Raw genomic sequence first — 27,170 nt, 5'->3', positions numbered from 1 at the left:
TAAACAAGTCTATATACGATGTGAGCAAATCAGGTGAGATAAGGGAGGTAAAGGAAAAAAAAGGCCATGGTGGCAAAGTAAATACAATATAGCAAGTAAAATGCTGGAATGGTAGATTTGCAGTGGAAGAATGTGCAAAGTAGAAATAAAAATAATGGGGTGCAAAGGAGCAAAATAAATAAAATAAATACAGTAGGGAAAGAGGTAGTTGTTTGGGCTAAATTATAGGTGGGCTATGTACAGGTGCAGTAATCTGTGAGCTGCTCTGACAGTTGGTGCTTAAAGCTAGTGAGGGAGATAAGTGTTTCCAGTTTCAGAGATTTTTGTAGTTTGTTCCAGTCAATGGCAGCAGAGAACTGGAAGGAGAGGCGGCCAAAGAAAGAATTGGTTTTGGGGGTGACCAGAGAGATATACCTGCTGTAGCGCGTGCTACAGGTGGGTGATGCTATGGTGACCAGCGAGCTGCGATCACTGTATTACAATTCCAGTGGGTCAGACGTTTACATACACTAAGTTGACTTTGCCTGTAAACAGCTTGTAAAATTCCAGGAAATTATATCATGGCTTTAGAAGCTTCTGATAGGCTAATTGACATCATTTGAGTCAATTGGGGGTGTACCTGTGGATGTATTTCAAGGCCTACCTTCAAACTCAGTGCCTCTTTGCTTGGCATCATGGGAAAATCAAAAGAAATCAGCCAAGAAAAAAAAGTGTAAACCTCCACAAGTCTGGTTCATCCTTGGAAGCAATTTCCAAACGCCTGAAGGTACCATGTGCATCTGTACAAACAATAGCACGCAAGTATAAACACCATGGGACCACACAGCCGTCATACCGCTCAGGGAGGAGACGTGTTCTGTCTCCTAGAGATGAACGTACTTTGGTGCGAAAAGTGCAAATCAATCACCGAACAACAGCAAAGGACCTCGTGAAGATGCTGGAGGAAACAGGTACAAAAGTATCTATATCTACAGTAAAACGAGTCCGATATCGACATAACCTGAAAGGCCGTTCAGCAAGGAAGAAGCCACTGCTCCAAAACCGCCATAAAAAAAACAGACTACGGTTTGCAACTGCACATGGGGACAAAGATCGTACTATTTGAAAAAAATTCCTCTGGTCTGATGAAACAAAAATATAACTGTTTGGCCATAATGACCATTGTTATGTTTGGAGGGATAGGGGGAGGATTGCAAGCTGAAAAACACCATCCCAACCGTGAAGCACAGGGGTGGCTGCATCATGTTGTGGGGGTGCTTTGTTGCAGGAGGGACTGATGCACTTCACAAAATAGATGGCATCATGAGGCAGAAAAATGATGTGGATACTGAAGCAACATCTCAAGACATCAAGTCAGGAAGTTAAAGCTTGGTCGCAAATGGGTCTTCCAAATGGACAATGACCCCAAGCATACTTCCAAAGTTGTGGCAAAGGGCTTAAGGACAACAAAGTCAATGTATTGGAGTGGCCATCACAAAGCCCTGACCTCAATCCTATAGAAAAGTTGTGGGCAGAACTGAAAAAGCGTGTGCGAGCAAGGAGGCCTACAAACCTGACTCAGTTACACCAGCGCTGTCAGGAGGAATGGGCCAAAATGCACCCAATTTATTGTGGGAAGCTTGTGGACTACGCAAAACGTTTGACCCAAGTTAAACCATTTTTTAAGGCAATGGTAACAAATACTAATTGAGTGTATGTAAACTTCTGACCCACTGGGAATGTGATGAAAAAAATAAAAGTTGATATTATGTATGTATGTAAACTTCAGATTTCAACTGTAGCAACTACAGATTGACTTAAATCTATCAAAGTTTGAGCACGTGTCCATTAGGCCTATGGATTAATATTTTTTATCAGCATGAATTAGATTGAGCAATAAAAGCCCCACTTTTATTCCATGGGCTTTGATCCGCACTATGCAGCTGTTGGAAGCCTGCATTTTCCCACTGGCTGTCCACTGATTTCAAAAACAGTCAGTTTAAACATCTTGGATTCCACCATTATTGGGATCAAATGCACATTTAGATTTGTGAACAGCCATCCACAACTACCACAATCCGTAAGGGGCAAATAGCTAAATGAGAGAGATATCAATAATACGTGATATCCGTGTCGCCGTAGACTACACCACTGCTGTCATCCTTACCTTCAAGCATTTATTCAAATGGGATAATCTTTGGATGCCGACAGCAGTCGCACCATTGGAAGACATAGCTTGGACTGTATTTTACAAAAGCCTTTCCTGCTCTTTTTGCTCAATCTTTCAAACACATTTGGTGCGTCATCATAGTGGGCTCTAATTTGTGTTCAGACTCGCTCAGGTGGAACAAACTTAAACTTCCACCTTTTTTCAATGCTGATTTGAATGTCATTGACATAACAGAGAAGTGTCAACGATTTTTTTGTCGCAAACATCTTTTCTGAATTTAAAATGAATCCTCGAAGTAATCATCTAGTTTTTCAAAAGTATCTGTAATCTGATTACAAAAACAAAAAAAATCTGGTAAAGTAATGTTTACAGTTACCGTTTTTTTTTTGTAATCCGGTACATGTAACCGAGGCTGTAGAAATATTATCCGTTTTGAAGTTTAGTAGATAGCAATTATTATTTTGCACTTTTTGACCTGAATCGAATAGGCTATGAGTTAGTTAGAAGGCCTATGCACTTTTCAGAACTGAAACTATTTCGATAATTCAAAGAATATCAGATTGTTGATGCATGTTACATGTTGGGATAATCAAGCAAATAAGCAAGTCAAAAACATGTTTTGCTTAGTCAAAAATCTTGACTGTAGCTTTTAACCGAGCTTGAGCAATATGCTACAGTATGTGGAAAGAGTGTGTGGTCTTCTAGTTTATCAGACCTCCAACTAGTCACTGTTGGTACTGTTATTAGTTTCAGATTTCTGTCAATCCAAGGATTTGTGTGAGCAGTTGGAAGAAATTAAAATCACATGCTTTTTAGTGTGCTTACTCCAATCCCTTTAAACTTCATTTTTAAAATATATGAATCTGTTATTATGGGTACAAAACGATTTTAATTGAATCTTTGACAAGATTAAACTTAAATAAGTACTGCAGAAAATATAGCCCTAAATGTGTGCCGAGCCTGAATATGCAGAAGCAAAGGGATAGTGCTGGATTAATGTTTGATATAATAATAATTATTATTATAATTGTTATTTATTATTGTACTGTAGTAGTTGTTGTATTATAGCTCAATGTTATTCATTGTGCACAAGCAAACCAGTCGGTGGCAACTGCATTTTGTGATGGAAAAAAAACTGTAACAGTAATCAATGACTCTCCTCCCTAACACCATTTTTCACTTTTACCCGGAGTCATTAAACATTTGCCAAAAGGTAGATCTCTAAATGATGGCTTAAGTCGAAATCTGCACAAATATTTTCTAAATCAGTCATTTGAGAGAGCAGCATGTGTAGCCCACGGATAGTTTGCCAGTTTTTCATTGTTCAAAGTCAATAATGAGTTTGTTTTGTTTACATGTAGGCTACAGTATTTCACAACAATATATTTCCAGAGCCATAGAGGATTTGTATCGTCACCCGAGACTGCAGGAAAGGACAAAGGAAATGGGGTAACAAATTCAGCGTTTGGGACTGATAACGATAGAGGCTTTTGCAAACTATTTTTGCAGGATGGTTTTAAACTGGTGGTCGCCAACCTTTTGGAATTAGTGACAGGGTATGAATTCTCATGAAGCACACATTACCCTATACACCCACTTTCCAGACCATAGACCTATTATTGCCTAAATCAGTGAAATATACCGTTTAGGAAGGAAATTATAACGTCTGATATATGAAAATAATGTACCAAAAGAATATAAGACTAGGATTATCAGTCATCATCAACAAAATAGAGGACGTGGTTGTCATAGGCCTACACGTAAAGTAATTGCTAAATCGTTATAAATTCATAACAGTTGACTTGACTTCGCACCAACTATCAACTACCTAAAGGCTATAGGCTAATCTGTAGCCCGGTGTATAGTCCTACCATACACTGACATGTGTCCTTCATCCTGATCTTACCCATTTACACTTATAAGATCTGATCAAAATCTCTTGTAATCGTCTACACCTGACTAGAAATGTGGGCACAATCAGAATGTGGACACTAATATGATAGTTCATCCTGTCTAGTAAGCGGTGCGCATCACCTGTTTCTCTGTTGAAGCGTCTGTCGACGATGACCTCGTAGGCCTATGTAGCCTATAATCACAGATCATGATCCGTTACTCTATTAATATGGGTATGCGTTGCATCGTGGCGTCTCCAGTGAGGGCTTGGAGTGGGTCGTCACGACCGTGGTGTTGCGGTGCATTGCTGGGTAGGACAAGGAGTGCTTTAAGTGCAGCCTATTGTTTTAACACTGACAAAAGCTAGGAGGGATCAATGCAGCGTCTGTCGGTCCCACATGCTCTTCAGCGACGTTTGCGCTTGATTAAAACTCGGAGTCTGACTGCAGGAATGGGGTCTTCAAGACGGATATGCGTGCCTGATGTCTAATCTCACAGCGATTTGTGCACTCTTAAAATATCACATTCAAAAGGTATAACCCTCAGTGAGCCTATTGTGTCCCTCAGAATGTCACTGCACTAATCAGTCAGGCCTGCTTATTAGTAGGCCGTGATTGTAAATAAGAATGTGTTCTTAACTGACTTGCTTAGTTTAATAAAGGTTACATTTAAAACGTAAAAATGAGTGCATTGTTTAGTCGGGCTCGAGGAAGCTGCAAAAGAGATCATGACACGATGAATGATTTCTCCTGCGTCTTCGTTTGATCTCGATGATGAAACGCATCAGGAAGGCAAATAAGTAACATCCTTCATATGGAGGAACGCATATGGATAGCTAGTTACCAATGTATTTTAATAATACAAAAGCAATGGGGTTTTGCACAATCGTGACATAGCAAGATTTTGTCCTTAATTTTAAGCCTTATCCAGAAATGAGAATTACACCAAAACTGAAAGCAAATTGTCTAAGGATGATGCTGGACCATCTGACATAAATGAAAAGTGGACAGTTTGAATAAAAATCTTTAAATTAAGGTTAAAATCCAGGCATGTTACTTGATTGCGCTAAACACAGGGCCCTTATATGCGACAGTTTGGTGACTATTGTGATGGTTATGATGACTCGACTTCTTGGTATTATTATTGGTATTATTTGTAGCGTTACTATTATTATTCTGGTTAGGTCTATTGTTGTTATTGTTATAAATAGTGGTTGCCATTTTGTGCGTGTGTGAAGTTGTAGGCCTACGTCAAGTTGCCCGCGTAGACTTGCTCCTCAGATGAATGTGCCAACCCCACTGTGCTACACTGTCTGACAGTTATTTAGCAGGCCATTTGACTTCTAAAAATGTTTGTTGAATATAAGCATTGATAGAAGATATTTAGCTATTTACCTGATGTTAACGCTCTCATCATTATCAGTTTGGTCTAATTGCAAAGGGATTTTATTGTTAGTTAGTTGATTAAAAAAATATATTACCATTAGAATCCCTCATGAATGTGGTGTGAATGGCTCTGTGCGCTAGGGTCCAATCAGAATGCTTAATTCCCGCAAGTAAATCGAATTTATGAGCTAATCTCTTTATGCACAAATGCATATTAATATTAACTAACGCGTTTATCGGTAGGATTTCCCATTAAGAACACTGATCATTTATGTCAAACGCTCAAATCAAATACTTATAGCATACCAAAAGTTGTCAGTTGATATCTAAATTTGTTCTTCCTGCAAGTGACCTTCAATTCCAAACACTATGGAAACACATTGTACAGTCTGCCGGGCAGAGGCCAGTTGTTGTTGTCACAGCACGAGGAGACGCCAGCTCATGAATAAGCATGCAACAGATAATTGAAGCTATTGTTTAAATGTTAATTATTATTATTGTTTCATTGTTAATTGTTGCATACAGTATGTATGTAATTTTTGTTGTACAGTTTTGTACTTGCACTCAAGTAGGCCTTTAGTATGTTAATACGACTGAACTTTTTACCTACATCTAAACTGTCTATCTATTTTAGCTGATCATTATTATAATTCATATTACACACACACAGTGTTCATTTGCCTACCCTTTTCTGCAAAGGAATAACATCTAAATCTTTATCATTCTTTTTAATGGTTCGATTATTTCAAGCCCGGGTTTTAATTAGTGTGTGAGGACTCGAATGAAAGAAGGATTGTTTGCAATGTCAAGGATGCTAATTGAATGTTCGACTTCTAACAATTACCGCAGAGGCATTAAAGATTCGATTGCTTTTCTGACTTTGCCTCTCAGTTAACTCACAATAACGTTGCATGCCTAGAGTCAGACTTTCCGAAAGAACCCAGAGCCGACGTTAAAACCCTTTCCCTCCGCCTTTCTTTGCCTTCTCCAGATTTAGCTTTGTAGAAGTTCTCCATTGGCTTCAGATGACTCCGGGGTGCCAATTGTTCTTATAAACATTGCACCCCCTAACAAAATCGGATTTGGTCCAAAAACAACTATGAATGCAAGCTTGAAACTTTGTGCAATTACACGTCATAGTGGAACTTTTGCAGAGAGCTGTGCTTCAATATCTTTGATTAACTTAACTAATTAGACGTCTTTTGTTCCCTTTTAATTGATTTTAACAATTCCAGTTTGCTGAATATGGGCAGCTTCAGTTTAGCAATATGCAATTAGAGTTTCTTAAAAATATGTCCATAGTATTACCAAGTTGCATGAATTTGAATAGCTATAACCTCATTATTTTTTTTGAGATCGAGTCAATCCATGTGTTGAACAAAAAACTCAATCAAAGTTTGTTTGTAGAGAGGCTGCTTAAAACGAACTGGTGCAGTAGGCCAGCCTATGGAATGCAGAGTTGGGTAGAAGTATGCAGTGGTGCTTGAATTAAACCGCTGTTGCCCTGTGCCTAAAGAAACCCGCTAGTAAAATATTGGGATTAGCTTCTCTTTGAGGCCAGGATTAACACAATTTTCCCAAGAAGCACATTCCTGTCGCTGAGACTATCTAAAACGAGGGACCGGAAACGAACAAAGAAACATAGGCTAATTAAAATGTGCTATAGCCTACCCTGGCTGATTCTGAAATTATAAACTCTTATTTTGTAATAGCGCAATTACACGACGCAGAGCTGTTCACTGTCATCGTATCCTATTTATTTTGGATTCAACGTGATTAAGTCAAATCCACGTTTTGTATCACTGGGCTTGACAAAGAAAAAAAAGCAACAACCATTTTATGGCTTGAAATAGGCCAACTCTGGTATTATTTATCCATTATCTATTATGATTGAAACACAGCTAGGTTTACACAGTATGTTTTCTTTATTATAGCAATGGTCATTGTAGACAGCAGGCTGCCTGTTTACCGTTTGGCGGATTGGAGGATATTGAACGACCAAGTGTGGCTAATGATTGCTTACTAAAATGGTAATTACAGACCTAATTAACACACCTAAAACCTGAAGTAGCGGAAAAATCTCTCTGGAAATGATAAAACATCCCGCCCTCTTGCTGTCAAAAGGTAATCACAACTAGTCAACAGGGTTTTTTCTATGTCGTTTGAATATTAATATGATCGAGATTGTTATTGCTGTTCTTAAGTGAGTCTTTTATATGACTGACATTCGTTCATTAATTTATTTAGGAAAGATCTTATTCTGAGGAGATAACATTGCATAGGCCTAGACTACTGGCATTTATCTTGCCTACCAAGATTTTGTTAGACTTTTTGCTTGAATGGCTGAAGTCCTGTTAGTTTTGCAATAAACATATCCTTAAAACACACGAGACAGGTGTTCTTTCTCTATTATTCCAATAAATTGAATTATGACTCCTATGAGGATAATTATCAGCAAAATGATCATTATCAGGCTAATAATGGGGGCAAAGAACATGGGAGTGTCCTCCTGTTAGAAATGCCAGGGCAGATTTTTGGTCCCATTCCGCCCCTGATTCAAGGTGAGGGGACATACAGTACATATAAGACCTACTTACACAACGTTTAATCCATATTGGTCCAAGGATGACCTTGTAAAATACATAAATATGATAATCAACACACACACACACACACACACACACACACACACACACAGTCAATAGTGAATCCATATTAAGTTAATTGATAAATGGGGGGAGGGGGGTCAGATCACAGGACCTTTATTCATGTCTGTTCAGCGGTGGGGTCACACCATCTTTGGAGCCATGTTAGGTATCCACAATCAGCGTGTGATCAACGGAGAACAACGCGCAAATCTAGAGAGCTCTCAGCAATCAAGTTTCTTTTCCAGTATCACCTCAGATGTTCTACCATGGGTTTGGACAGTCAGGTTGTCTCTTGCAATAATAATAATTTTCTCATGATCCATTATTTTTTTGTTGATCAAAAAGTTACAAATCTATTAAAATCACAGCAGAGAGTCATCGCTGATGCGAGGGAGCTCACAAATTGCATACAATACAACAGATCACAGTTTCGAAGGCTAGCACAGATTAAAAAAAAACACATGTACCATTTATATAAGACACACACTGATTGTCTCTTAGAAACTACATATTGATTCCTTATAAACACTTTTTCTTAAATAAAGTAGTGCATCCATGTCGCCTCGGGTGCGCGCAGTCCACACACCATCCTGATCAGTCTCTCTACCAATAGGTCAGCAAGTTATAAGGCTTAAACGAAGCCTGTCCATCCAAAGCTCTTAACCAAAAGATCCGCTCCTCTAGCAATGTTGTTCTGGGATAAGGATTTGTTCCCTGGCTGTGATGTACCATAAATTACTAAGGGTCACCTCCGAGTTTTCCTTAAATTAACCAACAGGTGTTGTAAGCATAGAGGCACACACTGACAGACATACATGTGAGAGGGCTACAACCTGTGAGGTTAATGAAAATAAAGTATCTTAGCCAACGCTAAAATAAATTCTAAATTCTCCTCTACAGGCTGGGGCCAAACATCATGCCAACAACGCGAGGCGCCACCGATAGCCCCCTCTCTCTCGCAGTTCCTTACCGATGACACGAATATTCAGTATTTTAAGCATATATCTTATTGAAGGATGTCAGAGCTATATGTTTGATTTATCATTGTCTTTGTTTGAATAGTTTACACATAGTTTTTTTCACAGGACTTGGAATTTCCAAGATGAAGTCTGATCTTTATAATCCAAGCAATCTGCATTGAAGTTCAGTTTCCAGGATGCCGCTTGGTCCTTATAATCCAAGCAGTCCGCCGTGGAGTTGAAGCCTAGCCCCGAGGCTCCGTAGCTCTGAGTGGAGAGGGACGCAGGGGACTGGCTCAGATGGCTTGTGACAGCGTTGGTGCTCATAGGACTGAGTGTCGTCCCGGGGCCAGACAGCTGGTGATGCATGGGAGTAAGGTAAGAACCACAGTCCATTCCGCCGAAGTATGACGTTGATCCGCCATAGCCTTGGCTGTATCCCGAGGCCTGTGTGTAGGTCATTGGGTATGATCTTTGCATGCAGGAAGAGGAGGTAGAGAGAGGGTCAGCCATCGGAGAGATAGAGGCTGGACTCCAGATAGATACCGGTGCGGTGCTGGTTGAGATGGTCGGGACTGAAGTACTTGAGGGCGGTGTGAACTGGCCACTCGCCCCGCTTTCAGAGCTCGCTTCCCTGGCTGGAGAGCTCTTCTTTTTGGCTGGTCGCACCTTGTTCTGGCCCCCGTTCTGCTGCTGCTGTTGCTGCTGGCGACACTTTGCCCTTCGGTTCTTAAACCAAACCTAAAAAAAGACAAAATAGCAAACACAGTTAACCACCCAAACAGGTTAAGGCAGGCCATCTATTATATACAGTTTCCAAAATGTGACGAAAATAGGCATTTGACGCATAAACCAAACAGTTCTTTATGCACGTGTGAACCAAATAATGCTGAAAATATGTGTTGTGTTGATCATAGACTTTGGATATGCATTATTATACTGAAGTTGAAAAGCACTGGTCAACACTTAACTTTTAAAAAAGTAGACTGATTAATCAATTAACTTTTTCAAAGGTTCTCTTTATGAATGCTATGCCAATATTTGTTATGACTATCTGTCTCCTCGTTTGAGTTGCCACAAACAGAGGATATTTATTATTATTATTATTAACCTTTATTTAACTAGGCAAGTCAGTTAAGAACAAATTCTTATTTTCAATGACGGTCACAGGGTTATATAGATAGAGAATGTTTTGCGTTGGTCAACATTCACCTGTACACGAGACTCTGGTAGGTTGATTTTTAGTGCTACTTCCTCGCGCATGAATATATCAGGATAGCGAGTTTTGCCGAACAGTGCCTCCAAAATGTCAAGTTGGGCGCGTGTGAAAGTCGTCCTTTCTCGTCTCTGCTTGCGGGGTGTCGCTGTTGAAAATAAACAGATGCATAACTTAATTTCATGTCGGTAGAATTAACATTTTAACAGAATATAAAGTAGGGTTATTGAGACAACTGGGAATGAATTGTATTCCATTTTAAGTGTAACTTATAAAAACGTTATTTCACATGTATTTGCTATCCAGAGCTAAGACGAATTCAGGACCAATGACACGTTACAAACATTTAATGAAAGAAGATTTTTAAAGTCAGTACTACAGAATGCAAGAGTTAGTTGACGTCTTCCCTCATTGCAGCAATATAATTACGCATTATTAGCAAGAATCCATTGGCATGTTTTTGTAATTAGATGCATTAAAGCTTTAGCAGGCTATAGGCCTACGTGATTTGATCCTAATTTGAATATTTAATCAAATGAAGAGTTGACATAAATTATTAAAGCATCCATGCGCACGCGTAAAAAGTTCCGAAACCCACCTGGATAGCCTACGGATGGATGCAGAAGGTCCATTCCGGAGGTCGTTAAGCTCAGTCCGTTGACTGTGTAAGGTGGTTGCTTCAGATACGACATCATGCTAATGTTGGACTGGGGGGTAAAGTTGGAGAAAATGTTGAAAATTGGGTAAGGCCCGTAGATGTCCTTGGTTGTTTATCTGTTCTTTTTCTCACTGTCTCGATTTTGCCGCTGGATGCCTGTTCCAGAAATCACAATAAGATAAGACATTTAGCAAAGCAAGTTGCATTCGGTTTAAATAGCATTTGATGGACTCAGCGCTGTGATTACTTGGGAAACAATATTATCCAGCCGCAGTGTGTTCTTAAAACAGTCCCAGACCCCCAGCTGTCCCCTTGAGCTTGGCTCATCTTGACAAACGTTGCCCCCCCCCCCCCCCCCCCCCCCCCAACCCCCCGGACAAAAAAGCAACATCCTATAATTGCAACAAGTTCTCTCAAAGAACAAAACACAGTCGCTCAAATGCACACACACTGGGAATCAGCTAGGACCACAATTTACATAGAACCCAACTAATTGTGTCAAATATAAGGGAATTGATGGGGGCCGACAGATAAAAAAAAAACCTTGGCGAAAAGTAGCTAACAATGCAGTGAATTTATAGGGATCATTTTGTACATTTAGGTATTTCACTAACCTAAGCTTTTCACTCTGCCTCTTGGTTTTGTCCGCACCAGTAATCGCTGTAAATGTGTATAGGGTGTCATTAAAGTGTGAAAACAGAAGTCTACTTCAGCTAACAACTTAAAACTTGAAGGGAACTCGACTGTGCCCAATAGGTTCTTCACCATTTCCATCCTAATTAATTGCTCTCTGTAATTAGATTTCCAAGGTTGAATAACGTTCAGAAGGCAATCGAAATGTTTTGATAACGAGGCCATATGCTTAGGGGACTTGAGTTAACCAAACAGACAACCCCATTCCAAGTTATAGGCTAACTCCCCCTATCTCCCACTGTCAAAACGCCTCTTGACTCATTTAAAGGTACTAAAACCCATTTTAAAAAACCTTAGTACTGGGCTGGAGGACACATCAGCCCTGCCAGTCAAACTATGATAAAGTAAACTATTTAGACAAAGATGATTCATGCAGGGCCTGGATTATAGGCATAGGTCCTTTTAATAGGCATAAATAATGTAATTTATTGCTAAATGCATGCTTTATTCATGCTATGACATTGGTGATGAATCAATGAAATCTCAAAATAATATTACACAGGAAAAAAATCCGTTTTTGAGTTTACAAATGAGAGCATAATTGGACTTACTTTAATGTATTCGATAGTATGCCACTTTCCACGTCAATGACTTTACAAATATATTTCAGATTTTAAATTAGGTTAATATATTTCCAGGATTATTTTTATTTATTTTATTTTACCTTTATTTGACTAGGCAAGTCAGGTAAGTCAGGAAAGTCAGGGTATCTTCATAAAGATTGAACAATTCGATGATATTGGAATATTTCTACCTGGAAAACTGGCTTAAATTCAATGTGTGGTAACCCACACCCGTATCCCCTCTGTGTCTCTTGATTATTCCATCTGAGTTGCATTTTTGAACATCCATCCAACGTTGTTTTTTTTATTACCTCCACTCAATCTGTCACTCTTAAAACAGACATCGTATAGCAGTTGCACACCCGTTCAATAATAATGACCCTGTCCAATAATTAATTCTGATACATTTTTTTGTTGATTAATTAATTAGATAATCCGGGTGGCACGCGCACCCTAATTACAGGACGCTATCCTCAGCTCTGCACAGCATTCGGTCATAATAATTCTGCAAACTGACGAAAATAAGTGTTAACAAAAATACATAGGTTCCTCTATTTTATGTAATATCCATATGGCATGCAGAATCATGATAGAACAATTCATAACACATTTTTCGTTGTAGTTAGCCATATGGATAATGGAAACAAATCAATTTACAGGCGTATATATGCTACATTTTAGCCTAGCCTCTAGGCTATATTTTTAAAGAATATATTGACTATTAAATTAGCAGATAGTGTTGTTTTTAGTCTACTCAATTGATATTAAAGTGTTAGAAAAATATTCACTTTTAGAATGGGAATTGGACTTTTTGATTTCTGACTTTTTTAATGGATAAACACACTCCCTCCCTGCATCAAACAAAACATTTTTTTTAAGCAAATGTGTGCAATTTGTTTTGAAGCTGTTTGCCACGACTAATATAGCATAAACCAACGAAAACAGCTCTGTATAAAAAAGTGTAACATTTCTGCAATGCAGGCTATATTTGAGAGAATTGCCACGATCCTCCCGCGTGTCCTGTCCCGCCTGGTTGTTCCATGGAGGACTGAGCGGGGAGGGAGTTGTTGTACCTACAGGCAGAGAGAGGCTTCACTACACGCCTTATCAATTATCGCCCTTTGTCTCCCATGCATTTTCACACAAACTGAGAGAATTAACTGGAATGCAGATTGAACAAAGTCATCTGAAGTGTCGAACAGACATTAGCTATTCCATTTTTTATCAGATAATATTCATTTTGAAGAACATTACGTCTCAAATTTTGGGCCTAACTTGGATTTAAATGTAGCTACAAACTAGCACTGAGTTTAAAAACTATCAAATTCATTGGCACGTAGAACAGAAACTGTGTCTTAAAACTGTTTTCCAGTGTCCTACAGTAGGCTTCACATTGAAGATCCATACACAATAGTCACCGGAGTGTTCAGTGGGCTAATGAGTTTAGATAGTCGATTACCATGTGTCAGGACGTTTCGCTCTTTCTCCTGGATAAATATGACCGTAAATATGCTATACAAACACAGTAACCTAATACGGCCTAATACACACTTATTTATTTTATTGTTATAAGGCAATTTTTTTCTGCGGGATGTTTCCTGTGGGATGTCGCCTGTATAGCATATAGGCTAATAGGTAGCCTATTCATCATTTTGTCCTATAATTACGACTCTATACCTATAATAATGATAAACTCTACTACTACTAATAATAATCATAATCATCATAATAATAATACATAGCAACTTACTCAGGATTGTGGCCGGAGAAGATAGTTCTTTGTCCAATCCTTTCCTTGAATCAAATAGCTCTCTCTATAATTTCGAAATCCTATAAGATAACCAATCAAAAGTAACTGTCGCTTTGGATATATTAGAATAAAAAGACCGACAAAACTTTCATCTTTAACACTTGCACCAATGTATGGTAGAGTGCAAACGCGTTTATGTTGGTAAAATACATACGGTTATAATTTGTTAGTCTGTTCTGAGTGAAGTTGCTGAGTTGGATTTGTAGAAAGGTCTGGCCAATGAGAACGTCTGGAGCACTCGGAGATGGGGGTCTGCCTCTCTCGTGGGGAAATTTGCTGAGAAGCAAATGTCGCCAGCTACTTTTTGACGCAAATTCCTCAGCCAATGGCAGCGAGGGGGCGACTGACAACATTCTCATCCCGGAGCTGACAGTAAATTAGTAATAAAACCTCAAACTCACAGGGCTGGGAATCTTAGCAAAGGAATAGGAACAGTTGTTTACCTGCATCACGACTCATTTGAGTGGTTAGTGGACAGAAGACATTTAACCATTTCGTGAATATACATTATTTACGTCTGTTTAGCACATATAACAATTTTGATGTAAAATGTTCCCAATCATGGTAAAAAGGAAACTACTCTCACGATTCATAAATGGTTCCAGATCAGTGGGCAAGGTAAAAGCAATATCCACAGCCTGTTCATCTCCCGAATAATGACTAATAACAAGAACTAATAACAACATGGAGCACTCCCCACGAATCCATGACAATTCTGGGGCCATGACAAAAACCGTCCTAGCGAAAAGCAAGCGCTCCAAGTGGAGGCTAAAACACGGTTCTCTCACATTCCATTGCGTAGCAAGGGGGGATTTGGGGAGTCTTATTTCCTTATAACTATGCTCCCATCCACAGAGCGCCCGCTTCGATCAAGTTGATATACCAAAATTCAGCCAGGATAGGGAAGACGAGGCAGACTAACCAACAATTTGGGCCTCATATATTATTGCCAGATGTAATAATAATTCCTGTTGGCTTATTAAAAAAAAAAATCAAAATGAATAGATTTAAATATCCAGCCATGTTAACACATGATGTCGTGGTTGGAACACATCAGAGAGAAGACCATCCCTGCAGGAGTTGGGTGATATCCGACTTAAATTAGTGGATGCATTTTTACAGCAACCTTGACATGACTGGAGAACTCAGTGGACCACATGCACTTCAGGAGAAAATCAAGGCAGACTGTTTTTCTCTCTCAAAGGTATAGTTATTTTAAATTCATGTGAATAATGAAAACGTCATTTTGTTCCCCAAAATGTATTTCCTATGGCTTACATTTTGAATGATCGGTTCACAACAATTTGTGATATGTGTAAATAATAATAGGTTGAATTGCGTTATGGAATGCCTCTACAAAAAAACAAATGTATTTTATCCATAGCTCACATAAGTTATCTTCATGTATATTATTATTATTATAGTTGAATAGGGGCTTTAGTTGAATAGTTAATAGAACAGAAATTGTAACTGATTTCCGCCATTGATATTGACTCAAGCCACAACTAATAGCCTACGTCACCTGAATGTTAAACCTGTATACACACAAAAACAATATGCCAAGGGTTTTGTCACGGCTTGGTAAATGTATCATCTTAAAAGCTTTGAGAAACACACACACAGAGACACAGAGACAACACACACACACACACACACACACACACACACACACACACACACACACACACACACACACACACACACACACACACACACACACACACACACACACACACACACACACCACAGACAATAAACACACACACACACACACACACACACCACAGACAACAAACACACACTCACACTGGCATACCCGCTCACTTCAAACAGATTTGAATATTGATTTAGATTTATCAACAGAGACAGACCCGTGAGTTTTATGAATCGTCAGTTGCCTCTCTGGCAGTCTTTTTAGATAGCCTAGGCTATGTCAAAAGTGCAGTATTTCATCGTTAGACCGATGTTTACGCTTTGAGAAGCTAAAACATATTGACTAATGCAAAAATCAATGTCATTTCTTTTGACAGACTTTGAAGAACGGAAATCGCAGTGGATCACGCCCTCTAGATTTGTTTTCTACCAAACTTCAGTTCCGGACTCATCATATCTGCATCTCAACTGGAGCAAAGTTTTCAACGTGTGATCTAATTTATGACCGGGATTTCTTCAGTCTACAGCCGCTCTCTGTCCATGAGGGATGGCGCATGACAAGGTGTGAGGTTTACTACTGTTTATAGGCGTACTGTATCTGTATTTATTTTTTATTTATTTATTTCACTATGTTTTTGAAGCCAATTAGAACTTTTCATGTGTTAACATTACTCATTTGTGACTGGCCCGGGGTGCTTTTGGGTATGGTAACATAAAAAAAAAAAAACTATAGGCTATTTGTTTATGAAAGTATGCTTTCAAAGTGGTCCGTCTCTCTTTTGTACCTGCCTCTCCTTAAATTCAAAGGATCTTTCTGAAGCAAGTTGCATTAAGCCATATCACACAGAGATCATGACAAAATGTATTGCTAAAATAAACTACATTTACCAGCTTTAAAAAAAAAATGGCTATTTTGAAATCTATACAGATTTTGAGGCCTAATTTACTTTATGCCATTTCGTTTATTAAGCTACATAGAGAATTATTAGCTCACATATACTAAAATAATAGCCTGATCATATAGGTAGCACGAGCTATCTCTAGCCATAGCTATCAAATAACGCACAGATTGTTTACCTGCGTGTGTTTAATAGCCTAATACTTTACAGTGCTGTGTGGGAAATAATTGTGCGTAATATCGTTATCTGTTGGATCTCGCTTGCCCCTCGCCGTTTAAATTGTTACATTATTTATAAAATTCTAAACACCAGCCCTCCTCAGGGACTTTCTATCTTAAAAGGAGGACGACGTTAAAGCGAAAACGAGTTAACGCCTCTGGCAATCAGCGCTCCCACTGACTCACGGCTAATTGGCGACGACGATGTCTTATATCTGTGCCTCTGGTAAGTGAACCCTCTGGGGTAAGAGTTGCGGGATTCAAATCCCACATTTAACACAATTTGGATGTATGAATCAAACTCTACCTGTACCAATTCTTCTTCCTCGTTTCATCTTTTCGCGCTATGATTTAGGCCTACCACTTAACATTGTAACCTCAATCTTGTTTAACCAATTATTGAAACCCCTTAGCCTTCTCACATGCATGTGCATTTATGCCAATCATCACCATCATGATGCAACTTTAAAATATATACATTTACACCGTGTTAAATTTACACAAATGCAACTTCCTTTTCATGAAAAACTATTAGACATTTTCAGATGTGCATGCTCTCTCTCTCTCTCTCTCTCTCTCTCTCCCTCTCATATGCACACTCTTACACACATTTATTTTTTTAGACAAGAATAGAACAAACAGACTAACAAATACATACATAGGCTACACACACAAGTAGCCTACATTCAGCTATCTGCACTTCACTGTTTTGTCATGTCGAGCATCACTTTCGTCCTCGTTTGAAAATCCCGCATGACTGATTCAGTGGAATGTACGGGGAATTTATTCTGCGCCAAAACATTACGATCTGGTTCATATAACATTTTTAAAAAAATCTCAGGATCAAGAGAAGACGTCGATAGCCTACTATATTGAAGGATTTATATATGTGAATTAACTGCATACAATACCTTTTCTATATGAAAAATTAATTAGCATAATATCAGCTTTCTACTTCTATGAAATACATTTAATAAACATATAATGAAACAGAACGAATACAATAACTTTTCCTCAGCAATCTCCTTCATTCATCCAAGGATGCTTCATTTAGGATAACCTACTAAACCCTAAGGTTAGTTGTATATGCTCAATAAGTTGTGTATTCAAGAGAGAGTTCTTATATTATCTTAATATATGTTATGCTGGGCATAATACAAATACAATAACACAGGTATATTATAAGACTAACAACAAAATGGAAATGTACTTGTAAATATCATTCATTCAGAATGTTGGTAGACCCAGAAACATGTTACAACTTTTTCTGGTAGTTTGTGCAGTGCACTTTATATAAAAATGAATGGGAGATTCTGAGTTTTTCAAGCAAGAATCATTTGTTTGAATTATGGTTATGTTATTGAGCAGTAGTTGGTGTAAAAAATGCCATATGATTGATATTATTAGGCCTACAACAATTTATGTTGAGTAAGAGGTAAACAAACAAAAATATAGAACACAAAGTTAAAGAAAATGTGGAGAGCACATTTAATGTAGCTGTAGATGGAGCTAGCCCTCCCTCTGTGACTTTGTGAGGAAAGAGAGGGAGGGAGAGATAGGGGGGTGAGGGAGAGAGAGGGGGAGAGAGAGATGAGCAGAAGAACAGGGATCATCACAAGCTGTATTGTAATGAGCTCAGCAGGTTTGATGGATGTACAGATGTAGGATCTTAATTTGATCACCCTGTTGCAAGAGAGCGTTCGTGCAATGCAGGAAATGGAAAACTTGTAGTGTATTTGACATTTAAAGTCTTATGAAGTTTGTAATTTCAACATTGAAATTTCAGACTTGATTTTCCCTTTCGAAAAATGAATTAAATCGATTATAATCCACATAATAATTCACATTTCCTGTTGCTGCAGAATTATTTTCCTGCGGTAACAAACTGGCTCAAATTAAGATCCTACATCTGTACACGTGTCCTGGTCAAGGTGTGTTACACAGGGCTTCAATGGAAACCTTGTTTTATCTGATATTCCCTTAAGGCAAAGTGGCTAACCCTTTGTGTAATGTAACATGTAACACTGACCTATGAGATCATCAAAACACATTCAAAGTGCTCCCCTGGGATTAGTGCGGGCAGGCCTTTTCACTGTCATTTTCTCAGTCTAATGGGATAAATGCTGAGATGTACACTCTCCTTCCTGTGTGATATAGTGTGCTTGTTTAAAAAAAAATCATATTGTAAATGAAATCCATGGGTCTGTGTATCACTGGTATGATAATCATACTCTAAACTAGACCTGTTGTTGAAGCTAAATGTTAGCGACCACATTTAGTCAGGATCTGCTGTCTGAGCTTTAGATGTCTTTGCTACAGAGAGATTGTCCTGCCTCTTGAATGAGTGTGAACGGATGGGTAGTGATATGGTGATAACATGGCTCATTCAGACGGGTTGGGTTAAACGCGGAAGACACATTCAGTTGTACAGCTGACCTTTCCTTTCCTTTTAGTCAAACTCACTTTGCAGAAAACCGGAAGAGATGCTCTTGAAAAGTTGCATCTGTTGTTTGTAGATGTTTATTTTCTGCTCAGTGTTAACTACACCTATTTTATTTCTAGGGCTGAATAGGAAATTGAAAACACCAAGTGTATCAGCATTGGTGTTCTCAGTCACTCGCTGTATTTACTTATCTTGGCAATCTGTTATCATGTGATAAAAGTATCATACAATGGTAGCACTATAATAGTAATGACTGTATGGGCATTAGTCCTATAGAATATTATTTTCCTCTGTAGAACTGGATAGAGTGTCGGCTCAGCGTGTGTTTGCTGCTGCCGTTAGTATGGCATGCCTATTAATCAGTGCTGTAATTGTTTGTCTTGTGTTTGCACAGGGCTTCTGCAACAAACACATGGATTACATTTACTACACTCTCCTCCAGACCATCAATAAGGCAAGACCCGTGGAAATCCAACAAGGACAAATAATACAAAGATAAAAATACCTCTCTACCACCCCAAGATGAAGCCAGACTGATACTGTGCTGATGTTCATTAGCTCACTGTAAAATAAACTGTGGCGTGCCACAGGCAAGTGTGCTTGGGCTTCTGTTATTCCTGCTGTACATTAAAGATATCAAGGATGCTTGCTCAATGTCACCCGTGTCTTTATGCAGATGACTCTACACTCCTGGTGTTTCACATAAACCAAACCACTCTGGAGAGTATACTGAGTGCAGAGCTCACTAACATCAACAAGCTGTCGCCGCACCTCGGCAAAACAGAAGGAATTCTGTTTGGGTCCAAAATGAAACTAAGCGAGTCCTCAGACATCAGGGTACAGCTAGCAGAACAGGTACTCACAGCCAGAACAGCAGTTCATTACTTAGGATGTACACTAGATGGCAACCTGGCAGGGGAGGAGTATGGCTACTAAGGTACTAGGTAAAGTGCTAGTGTAAAGGACATCATGCTGCTTTACACTGCTAGAGTAAGGGACATCACGCTGCTTGCTTAGTGTCGCGAGTGCCACTTCCTCCTGATTCGGCTCACACCGAGGCTTGAACCTTACCAGTCGGCGACACGGAAAACCTAGCTATTCGTTGGTGCAAGTGGGGAATCTTCAGGCTGAGGAATATGTGCTACACCAGGACCAAATTCTTGGCTATGTAGTCTAAGCTGTTGGAAAAAGATTCAAAGAAAGTGCTAGTGTGCTCATCCAATGTCCTTTTTGATGCTAGCACCTCCTGGTTTGAAGGCTTAATAATCTACTAAAAAGCAAGCTCAGGATAGCCCAGAACAAGTTGAATCTGAGCCCACCTACAGTACTCATATTGGTACCAGACAGTTTCAGGAGCTCAACTGGCTGCCCTCTAAGTCAAGGGTCACACAGACCAGGTTCATAGGATCAGAGGACTCAGTAAAACACTTGCTGTTAGGAAACTATCAAATTATAGTACTTTTGTTTTTAGGTCTGTGCCGGTCCAGTTTTGTTTTGGTCGGTTTGTTTTTATTTATTTATGAAGCAGCTCCTAGGCATTTTGTCTCACTTCCTTCCCCATTTTAGAGACTCATACAAACACAACAATAGAGCTAGCTAACGTGTTGTGTGTAAAAGCCTGGCAGGGAAAGGTACTTTTTTTATATTCAGGAGCCTCTGAGTGGAAAAGTCTGCCTCTGGTCTGTTAAAACTATTCCTACTCTGAGTAGCTTAAAAAGGAAGGTGAAATGCTGGTTAATGGATAGGGTGCCTCTGTGAGCAATCCATCCTAGCCCAATGATGATGTCCAAGTAGCCTTCTTTTGTCTATAGTGTGTGTATGTTGTTGTGCTCTCATATGACTAAGTAACCATATTGACCTGCCATTTTAGCTTCTGTTTTTTTATTTAGCCACATATGCCATATTTGACAAATGCTATCTTGAAGGAGGACCACAATTGAAATAGGTTGTAGACTTTTTTGTGTTTATCTTCAACGATTCTTAATCATGTGCATCAATTTGAACATGTACTTTGTTTTTAAATATCCAATTTAAATAATAATAAAAAAGAACAGCAATGCCTCAAGATTAGCATTGAATGTAACTTATGAATATTATGATTTTTAAAAGGAATGTATGTAATATCAAGATGTATCGTTGATATTACATATATTTGATTTAAATCATGTCCCTTGCATTTAAAGTCAGTGTTTGTGTTTTTCACCAAGCGATGAGCCAGCCCCAGTAGTGTGGAAATAAAGATATCTATGTTGATGTAACTGTCAAGCAGCCTCTTCCTCTGCTCCCAGACATCCTGTGGACCTGGGTATACATACATTCTCGCTCTCTCTCTCTCCCTCGCTCGCCCAGTGCTAGGCTAGCCCATTCTCTCTGCTGAGGTGTCTCTGTCTGTGCCTGGAGTGGTAAAACCTGCCCTGCAGACCGGACCTCTCCCAGTTACAGAGTTCAAAGGAGTAAGAACTCAATGTGAAGGATTTGTTCAGGCTTATTTGGTAACCCAGGATTTCAATTGGATTCTGGGAAGCATTCTTAACACATTTGAAAATGTAACATTGTGTGATTTTGTGTGTAATCCCCATAATGCATTTAGAAATGGGCCCAGCGCACTCGTACAACTGTGACTATTTATGATTTCTATCAAATGGTTTCTTGTCTTTCCTCTCGGGGGCTAGGTAAGTGTTGGAGGGATTGGTGAGATCTCAGGCGTTGGGAGGGAGAGCCAGTTAAGTATCGATTCTTCCATGTTAACAGTCTCTCAGCGCTGTCTTGTTTCTCTGACCTGAATATGAAATGGGGGTCAGCCACCATGCTCCCTGAGGTATTCGCTTAGGTCTCCCAACAGCAGCGGAGCATTTAAAACCCAAGTGAATTATTCCTCCCTGGAAAGGAAGGTGAGATATATGCGCATGCACGCACGCACACACACACACTTTGTGTCCCAAATATAATAATTGTTTTAAGACAGTGAAATATTTAATGTCATCCTGTATGAATACATTGTATGGCACTACTGTTAGGGGAGAATGAGAGAGAGAAGTGCTCTTATGTCAATCAGTCAGTCAGTGTTTGTACCTTGTCCAAACCCCACTTTGCTTTGACTGACACTTTGGCGATGCCCCCAGCTCCCTGCTTCGACTTCTCAAGTGTACCCCCGTTAGCCCTGACACTGCCAATTCCTCTCATGTCTTTAATATCTCTCTTTCTGCCCTCAGGTTTTGCCAGTCAAGGCTCCCCCATGATAGTTGGATGTTGTTGCCGTCACATTTTAGAGACAGTGCTGGTTGGGTGTTTGTGGTGTTCCAAACCCCTGGCCTGTCTGAGATGGGATGGCTGGCCCGTCAATCAGCCCCTCCCCTATAATTAGGAGTGTAAACACAGAAGTGGCCCAGCCTGGGAGGGAGGGTAGGGGAGAACAACCGGCCCCTGTCCTGATGCTACTTGAGCTGTTAGGCTCATCTCCCTCTCTCAACTTACCAAGTCCAAATAAAGTAGTACTGTTGCTCACATTTTGTAAGATCTAGAAGAGACTGTCATCAGTTCAGTTGTTGTATCATCTTTTGACATCAGTTGACAACTGACGCCATAAATCTTTGCTCTTTTGAAATGTTGCTGAAATTAAATGGATAGACCACAAAGGTGCTTTGTGTTTTATTGAACATGCTACAGATAATTGTATACAGACTGCTGGAGCAGACCACATGTTTTCTGAACAGTGCTATTTATTAGATTTTTTGTAACCTTTTATTTTTAACTAGGTAAGTCAGTTAAGAACAAATTTTTATTTTCAATGACAGCCTAGGAACAGTGGGTTAACTGCCTGTTCAGGGGCAGAACGACAGATTTGTACCTTGTCAGCTCGGGGGTTTTAACTTTCAACCTTCCGGTTACTAGTCCAACGCTCTAACCACTAGGCTACCCTGCCACCCCTGCCCCTATCTCTGAAGGCGATGCTGGGCTGGGACACACCTTTGAGTAGTTAGTATAATTCTCTTCTTCCATTTGAATTTGCTCTGGAACACAACAGTTAAGGATATGTACAGTACATATTTAGGTGAGTGTTAAGAAAGAATCAAAGAAACAGTTATCCTGTCCTATATGCCTGCATTCCTAGACAGGACCTCATCAATGCCTGACCGGGATCAATGAAACTATTCCACAGTTATATAACCTGCTCTCCTTCCCTCCTGGCTCACCTCTCCTCACCTCTCCTCTCCTCTCCATCTCCTGGTTGCTGAGGGGACTGGCTAGTGTCTAGTGGAATGCAGTGTGGGCTGGAGCTGCAGACTGGGACAGGCCCAGGGGGAGCGGAGCACCATAGCAGCCACCGCCACTGCTCCGGTCAGGCAGGGAAGCTGGCTGTGGGAATGCAGAGAAAAGGAGACTGCCAGAGAAATGCCATTCGGGTAGTGATGAGAGAAACCGAGAGAGCGAGGGAAAGAGGAGAGGGAGAGGAGCAGGGCCAATTGAAATGCACTTGGGTTCTACACTTGTAAGATACCTAGTGATGGGCCAGTAGCCTGATGTGGTGCATTCCCCCAAACGGAGAACAGTAGATTAGTCTTTATTCATCTCTGGTCTGGAATCATAACTAAATATGGTCTGTTTTAAACAAACACACTAAAGGCCTGGGGATTTGAGACTAACCTTCTGTCACATTTGACTCCAATATAAGCCATTCATAATAATATATGCCACTTCGCAGATATTTTTATCCAAAGCAACTTACAGTCATGTGTGTACACATTTTACAAATGGATGGCCCCGGGAATCAAACCCACAATCCTGGCATTACTAGCACCATGCTCTACCAACTGAGTCATATAGGACCACGCTTTATCTGCATTGTTTTGACCACCATCCCTCACAACTGACCACACTTTTTTCTGGCGGTGCCCATTTGTATGTACAATTTAGTTTTCGGTGTGTTCATTTGGTATTAATAGTGTCAATGTGTAGGCCAACATGCGGCAGAGGGAGGGGGCACGAGAAAGCCCAGTGTAGCCTAGCTAGCCTACTGGCCAAAGCCATGGAGGTGCCCAGAGAGACATGCTGCAGCATCATGGTCCACAGCATGGTAAGACATGGGGCAGATGGGTTCAGTGTAGCAGCACAACCTCCCCCTTATCCTCCCAAATGTGAGGCAGCAGTGGTGGGAAAGGCACAGTGTGAGAGGGAGCCTGGGATCAGAAAGGCTGTTGGGGAGGGAGCGGGGGCTGAAAGTAGTTGGAGGGGGGTATGGGGGTCATAGGTTTTGGGGTGGAGCGGGAAAGCCAGTCTCCCCTGTCACATCCCTTTGAAATCCCAGTGCAGGGGCACGAGCCCAGGGAGGAGTGGCGGTGTGGCCCAGCGCTGGACAGACAAGCAGTCACCGCTCTGGGCCATGGTCCAGCTCGCCTTGCCTCTCCCAACCCCATTCACCCGATCCCAGCCCACCCTGTCTGGCCCAGGCCTCAGGCAGCCAGGCAGCCAGCCCCCAGTGGACAGGCTGGAGCCCTGCACGGTGGAGTCCCAGCCTCAGTGAGGCTCTCCGAGCTCTTCCAGTGATGGGGATGCCGCAGAAGACATGAATCCACTTTTCCTTTCTCCCTTTCTTGTTCCTCCTGTTCCTCCTGTCGTCCTGTTGTCCTACTGGGCCCAGGCCCTTGGATGGGGCCCAGTAGAGTCTGCTGGTGATGATAACCCCCACCTCTCCACCAGGCCACTCTGCCTCCAGGGCCTGCCCAGCGCAGGACCACACATCCCCATGGCAACAGTGGCAGGCCCTTGTGAGTCCACACAATGTGAGTGGGCATTGCGCCAAGGGCGGCCAAATTGGAATGAAGGAGAGTTTTTTGGGGGAAAACAACTCCCAGGAATACAGAATATTTTTTATTCCTTCACTATGTCCCAGTATTATTTTCCCAGAAGTATTTTTTGGGCCCTCTTGACAGAATGTCACAGACTCTACTATAAGTGTCCATTTGTTCAAAATCAGTGTATGAAATCCTCCTGGTCTTTGTTTGAAATCGGCTTTGACCATGAGACCTATGCAATGTCATTGTGAGGCGCTCTCTATCTGTTCCATGCCGCTCACTCTCCTCTGTCATCTCTCTTGAGGCTGGGATATTTGATTTGCTTTAGGTTATTTTCAATTTCATAACTGTTGTGCAGAGAGGAGCATTTCTAAAAGCAGCCCCTTGGGTAGAGTTGACCTGATGCATTCCGGAGCATTCACTGTATATTTAAAGAGAGCTTGTCATAGCAATACTAAGCCTGCGCAAACACAAGTAGTTCAATGACATTCACAGCTACCACCTAAAGTTGATCCCCGCCCCTCTAAGCCATTGGGAAGACAGAAGTGTTTGGCTGGTGTTTACTGAAAGTGGATCTCTGCTGTTTGTTTTGTTGTTCTCTCCTCCCGACTGTCAACACTGCCTAGCTTCCCTTGACTAGTGTTAGGAGCCGGTGAGTATGTGGACCATGTGGTATATTTGCTGATAACAGGATTTACTCAAATTGTGACTCGCCAGTTGAGAAAGGTTAATTGGGAGTGCAGCTGGTAGAATGGCTACATGCAATAATTATTAGTGTAAGTTGCTTTATTATTTAGTCGCGCTAATTAGGCATTAACTGTGTCTGTTGCCTTTGGATCACCACTTCAATCGCATGTCAAATTGCATTAAGTTCTCTTTGACAGCCATTTATCACTATAGTAAAGTAAAGCTGTTTTGTAGATGTCCTTAGCCTATTTATTATTAGGAAATGTATATTTTTTGAAAATATTGATACAGAAAATTAGAAAAGAGGATTTGAGCGAAATGGAATGTCTCTCCTCTCGTTTTGTTCTTCTGTGAAGAGTACTTCACATTTCAGTTTTTAGTGTTCAGGTGCTTTATGTGAAAAAATTACACGTTTAGCAGCATGACCTAATATTTCTCACAGCTGATATTGTTTGTGTATTTTTTTCTGCAAAGGCTGTAGGCCAATCTCACACAGTATTCCACACTGTCACAGCAATTAATCCACAGCTACCTAGTCAGACATGTGTAGTGGTTTGTTTTTGTCCTGAGTGTTTCGATGTGCCCACAGATGAAGATGAATCTGGCATGGGCCTCGCATATACTATAGGTGAGACAGAGAGGGAGCGACAGAGAGAAAGCAATAGATCAAGGCACGTCATTGACCTACACTCGCATCAAATAGCCCTGTGCTGCTTATCTAGCTGCCATAGCCTCTGCAGAATCCCCAACAACCGGATGCTCCTGTTTTCAGGGGAAACAGAAAGAGAGTCTTTGACGCGACTTACGTTAAGATGACACTCCATCTTAACTCCTCCTCCACGTTTACTGGATTGGTTGAACAGTGCAGAAGAGAACCTCCCCCAACAGTTTTTCTTCATCAAGACCATTATGTAGGGGATCTAGTTTCAGGCGTTTATTTTTATTTTATGCCACGTTAGGTTAAGCTGCCAGACACAAATTAATTTAGATGCCTGGAAAGGCTGCGATGCCCTGGACCCATCCCTGCTCCTTAGAGAAGAAAAGACACCAGCGGAGATACTCTTCCAGGGAAGGGGGCAGGGGGCAAGAGAGGCCTTTTGATGGGTTTCAGTGGAGGGCAATAGAGGAGTCTGGAATAAGATGGGAGGGTGGAAAGGACACGGTTGAATGTGCTTGTCCGGCTATGATGACTAGATGGCCACTGTGCCTCCGGCCTCCCCATCCCCTCCCTCTATACTCCCCCTCAGGACACTAGTGGATAGGGAGTGAGGAGGAGGCTTGGCTGATGTTTTATCTTCTCCCTGGCTCACCACAGATTCTTTCACCACATGCCCCCTCCCTAAATCTGTACCTGCTCATCCCTGGGTCTAGGCCTGCTTTACCGGGGGGCTCTTGATCAGTGAGCTGATGGAGAATCGAGCTCGTCACACACTTCAAATGGGATGGGATTGCCCAGGAGTTAAAAGGTGAGTGAGTAGGGATGGGGGTTAGCTACCAAACACCA

At 40.7% G+C, this 27,170-nt stretch overlaps 1 protein-coding gene and 1 long non-coding RNA gene across 3 annotated transcripts; one reads left to right on the top strand and one right to left on the bottom strand.

Annotated features, from left to right (window-relative positions):
- Positions 1 to 8,173: 8,173 nt before the first annotated feature.
- Positions 8,174 to 14,257, bottom strand: otx2b (orthodenticle homeobox 2b). 2 transcript variants are annotated; one of them, XM_021584896.2, is made up of 5 exons: positions 13,915 to 14,257; positions 11,523 to 11,568; positions 10,849 to 11,064; positions 10,247 to 10,398; positions 8,174 to 9,775 (listed from the first exon to the last, which is right to left on the bottom strand). In XM_021584896.2, exons 3-5 carry the CDS (start codon positions 10,943 to 10,945, stop codon positions 9,155 to 9,157), a joined length of 870 nt encoding a protein of 289 aa, XP_021440571.1. In that variant the 5' UTR covers positions 10,946 to 11,064; positions 11,523 to 11,568; positions 13,915 to 14,257; the 3' UTR covers positions 8,174 to 9,154. The 2 variants fall into 2 exon arrangements, with proteins under 2 accessions (XP_021440571.1, XP_021440570.1); XM_021584895.2 differs by lacking the exon at positions 11,523 to 11,568 and having other exon boundaries at positions 13,915 to 14,256.
- A 515-nt stretch (positions 14,258 to 14,772) lies between these two features.
- On the top strand, positions 14,773 to 21,440 carry LOC110505583. The gene is made up of 3 exons (XR_002470835.2): positions 14,773 to 15,178; positions 16,005 to 16,189; positions 19,582 to 21,440. It is a non-coding gene; the product is annotated as an uncharacterized LOC110505583 (long non-coding RNA).
- The last annotated feature ends 5,730 nt before the right edge of the window (positions 21,441 to 27,170 follow it).

The sequence above is a fragment of the Oncorhynchus mykiss genome, chromosome 25, assembly GCF_013265735.2.
Source record: "Oncorhynchus mykiss isolate Arlee chromosome 25, USDA_OmykA_1.1, whole genome shotgun sequence".
Taxonomy (NCBI): Eukaryota; Metazoa; Chordata; class Actinopteri; order Salmoniformes; family Salmonidae; genus Oncorhynchus; species Oncorhynchus mykiss.
The sequence above is the reverse complement of the archived record's forward strand: the minus strand, read 5'-3'. Positions and strand labels throughout refer to the sequence as shown.

What these genes read in the sequence shown, in the direction of transcription:
- otx2b (XM_021584896.2), bottom strand. Translation starts at nt 10,945, where the DNA reads ATGATGTCGTATCTGAAGCAACCACCTTACACAGTCAACGGACTGAGC. An exon ending in TCCATCCGTAGGCTATCCAG is followed by an intron (nt 10,399 to 10,848) that starts GTGGGTTTCGGA and finishes TATTTTCAACAG; the next exon opens with CGACACCCCGCAAGCAGAGA. An exon ending in TACCAGAGTCTCGTGTACAG is followed by an intron (nt 9,776 to 10,246) that starts GTGAATGTTGAC and finishes GTCTTTTTTTAG; the next exon opens with GTTTGGTTTAAGAACCGAAG.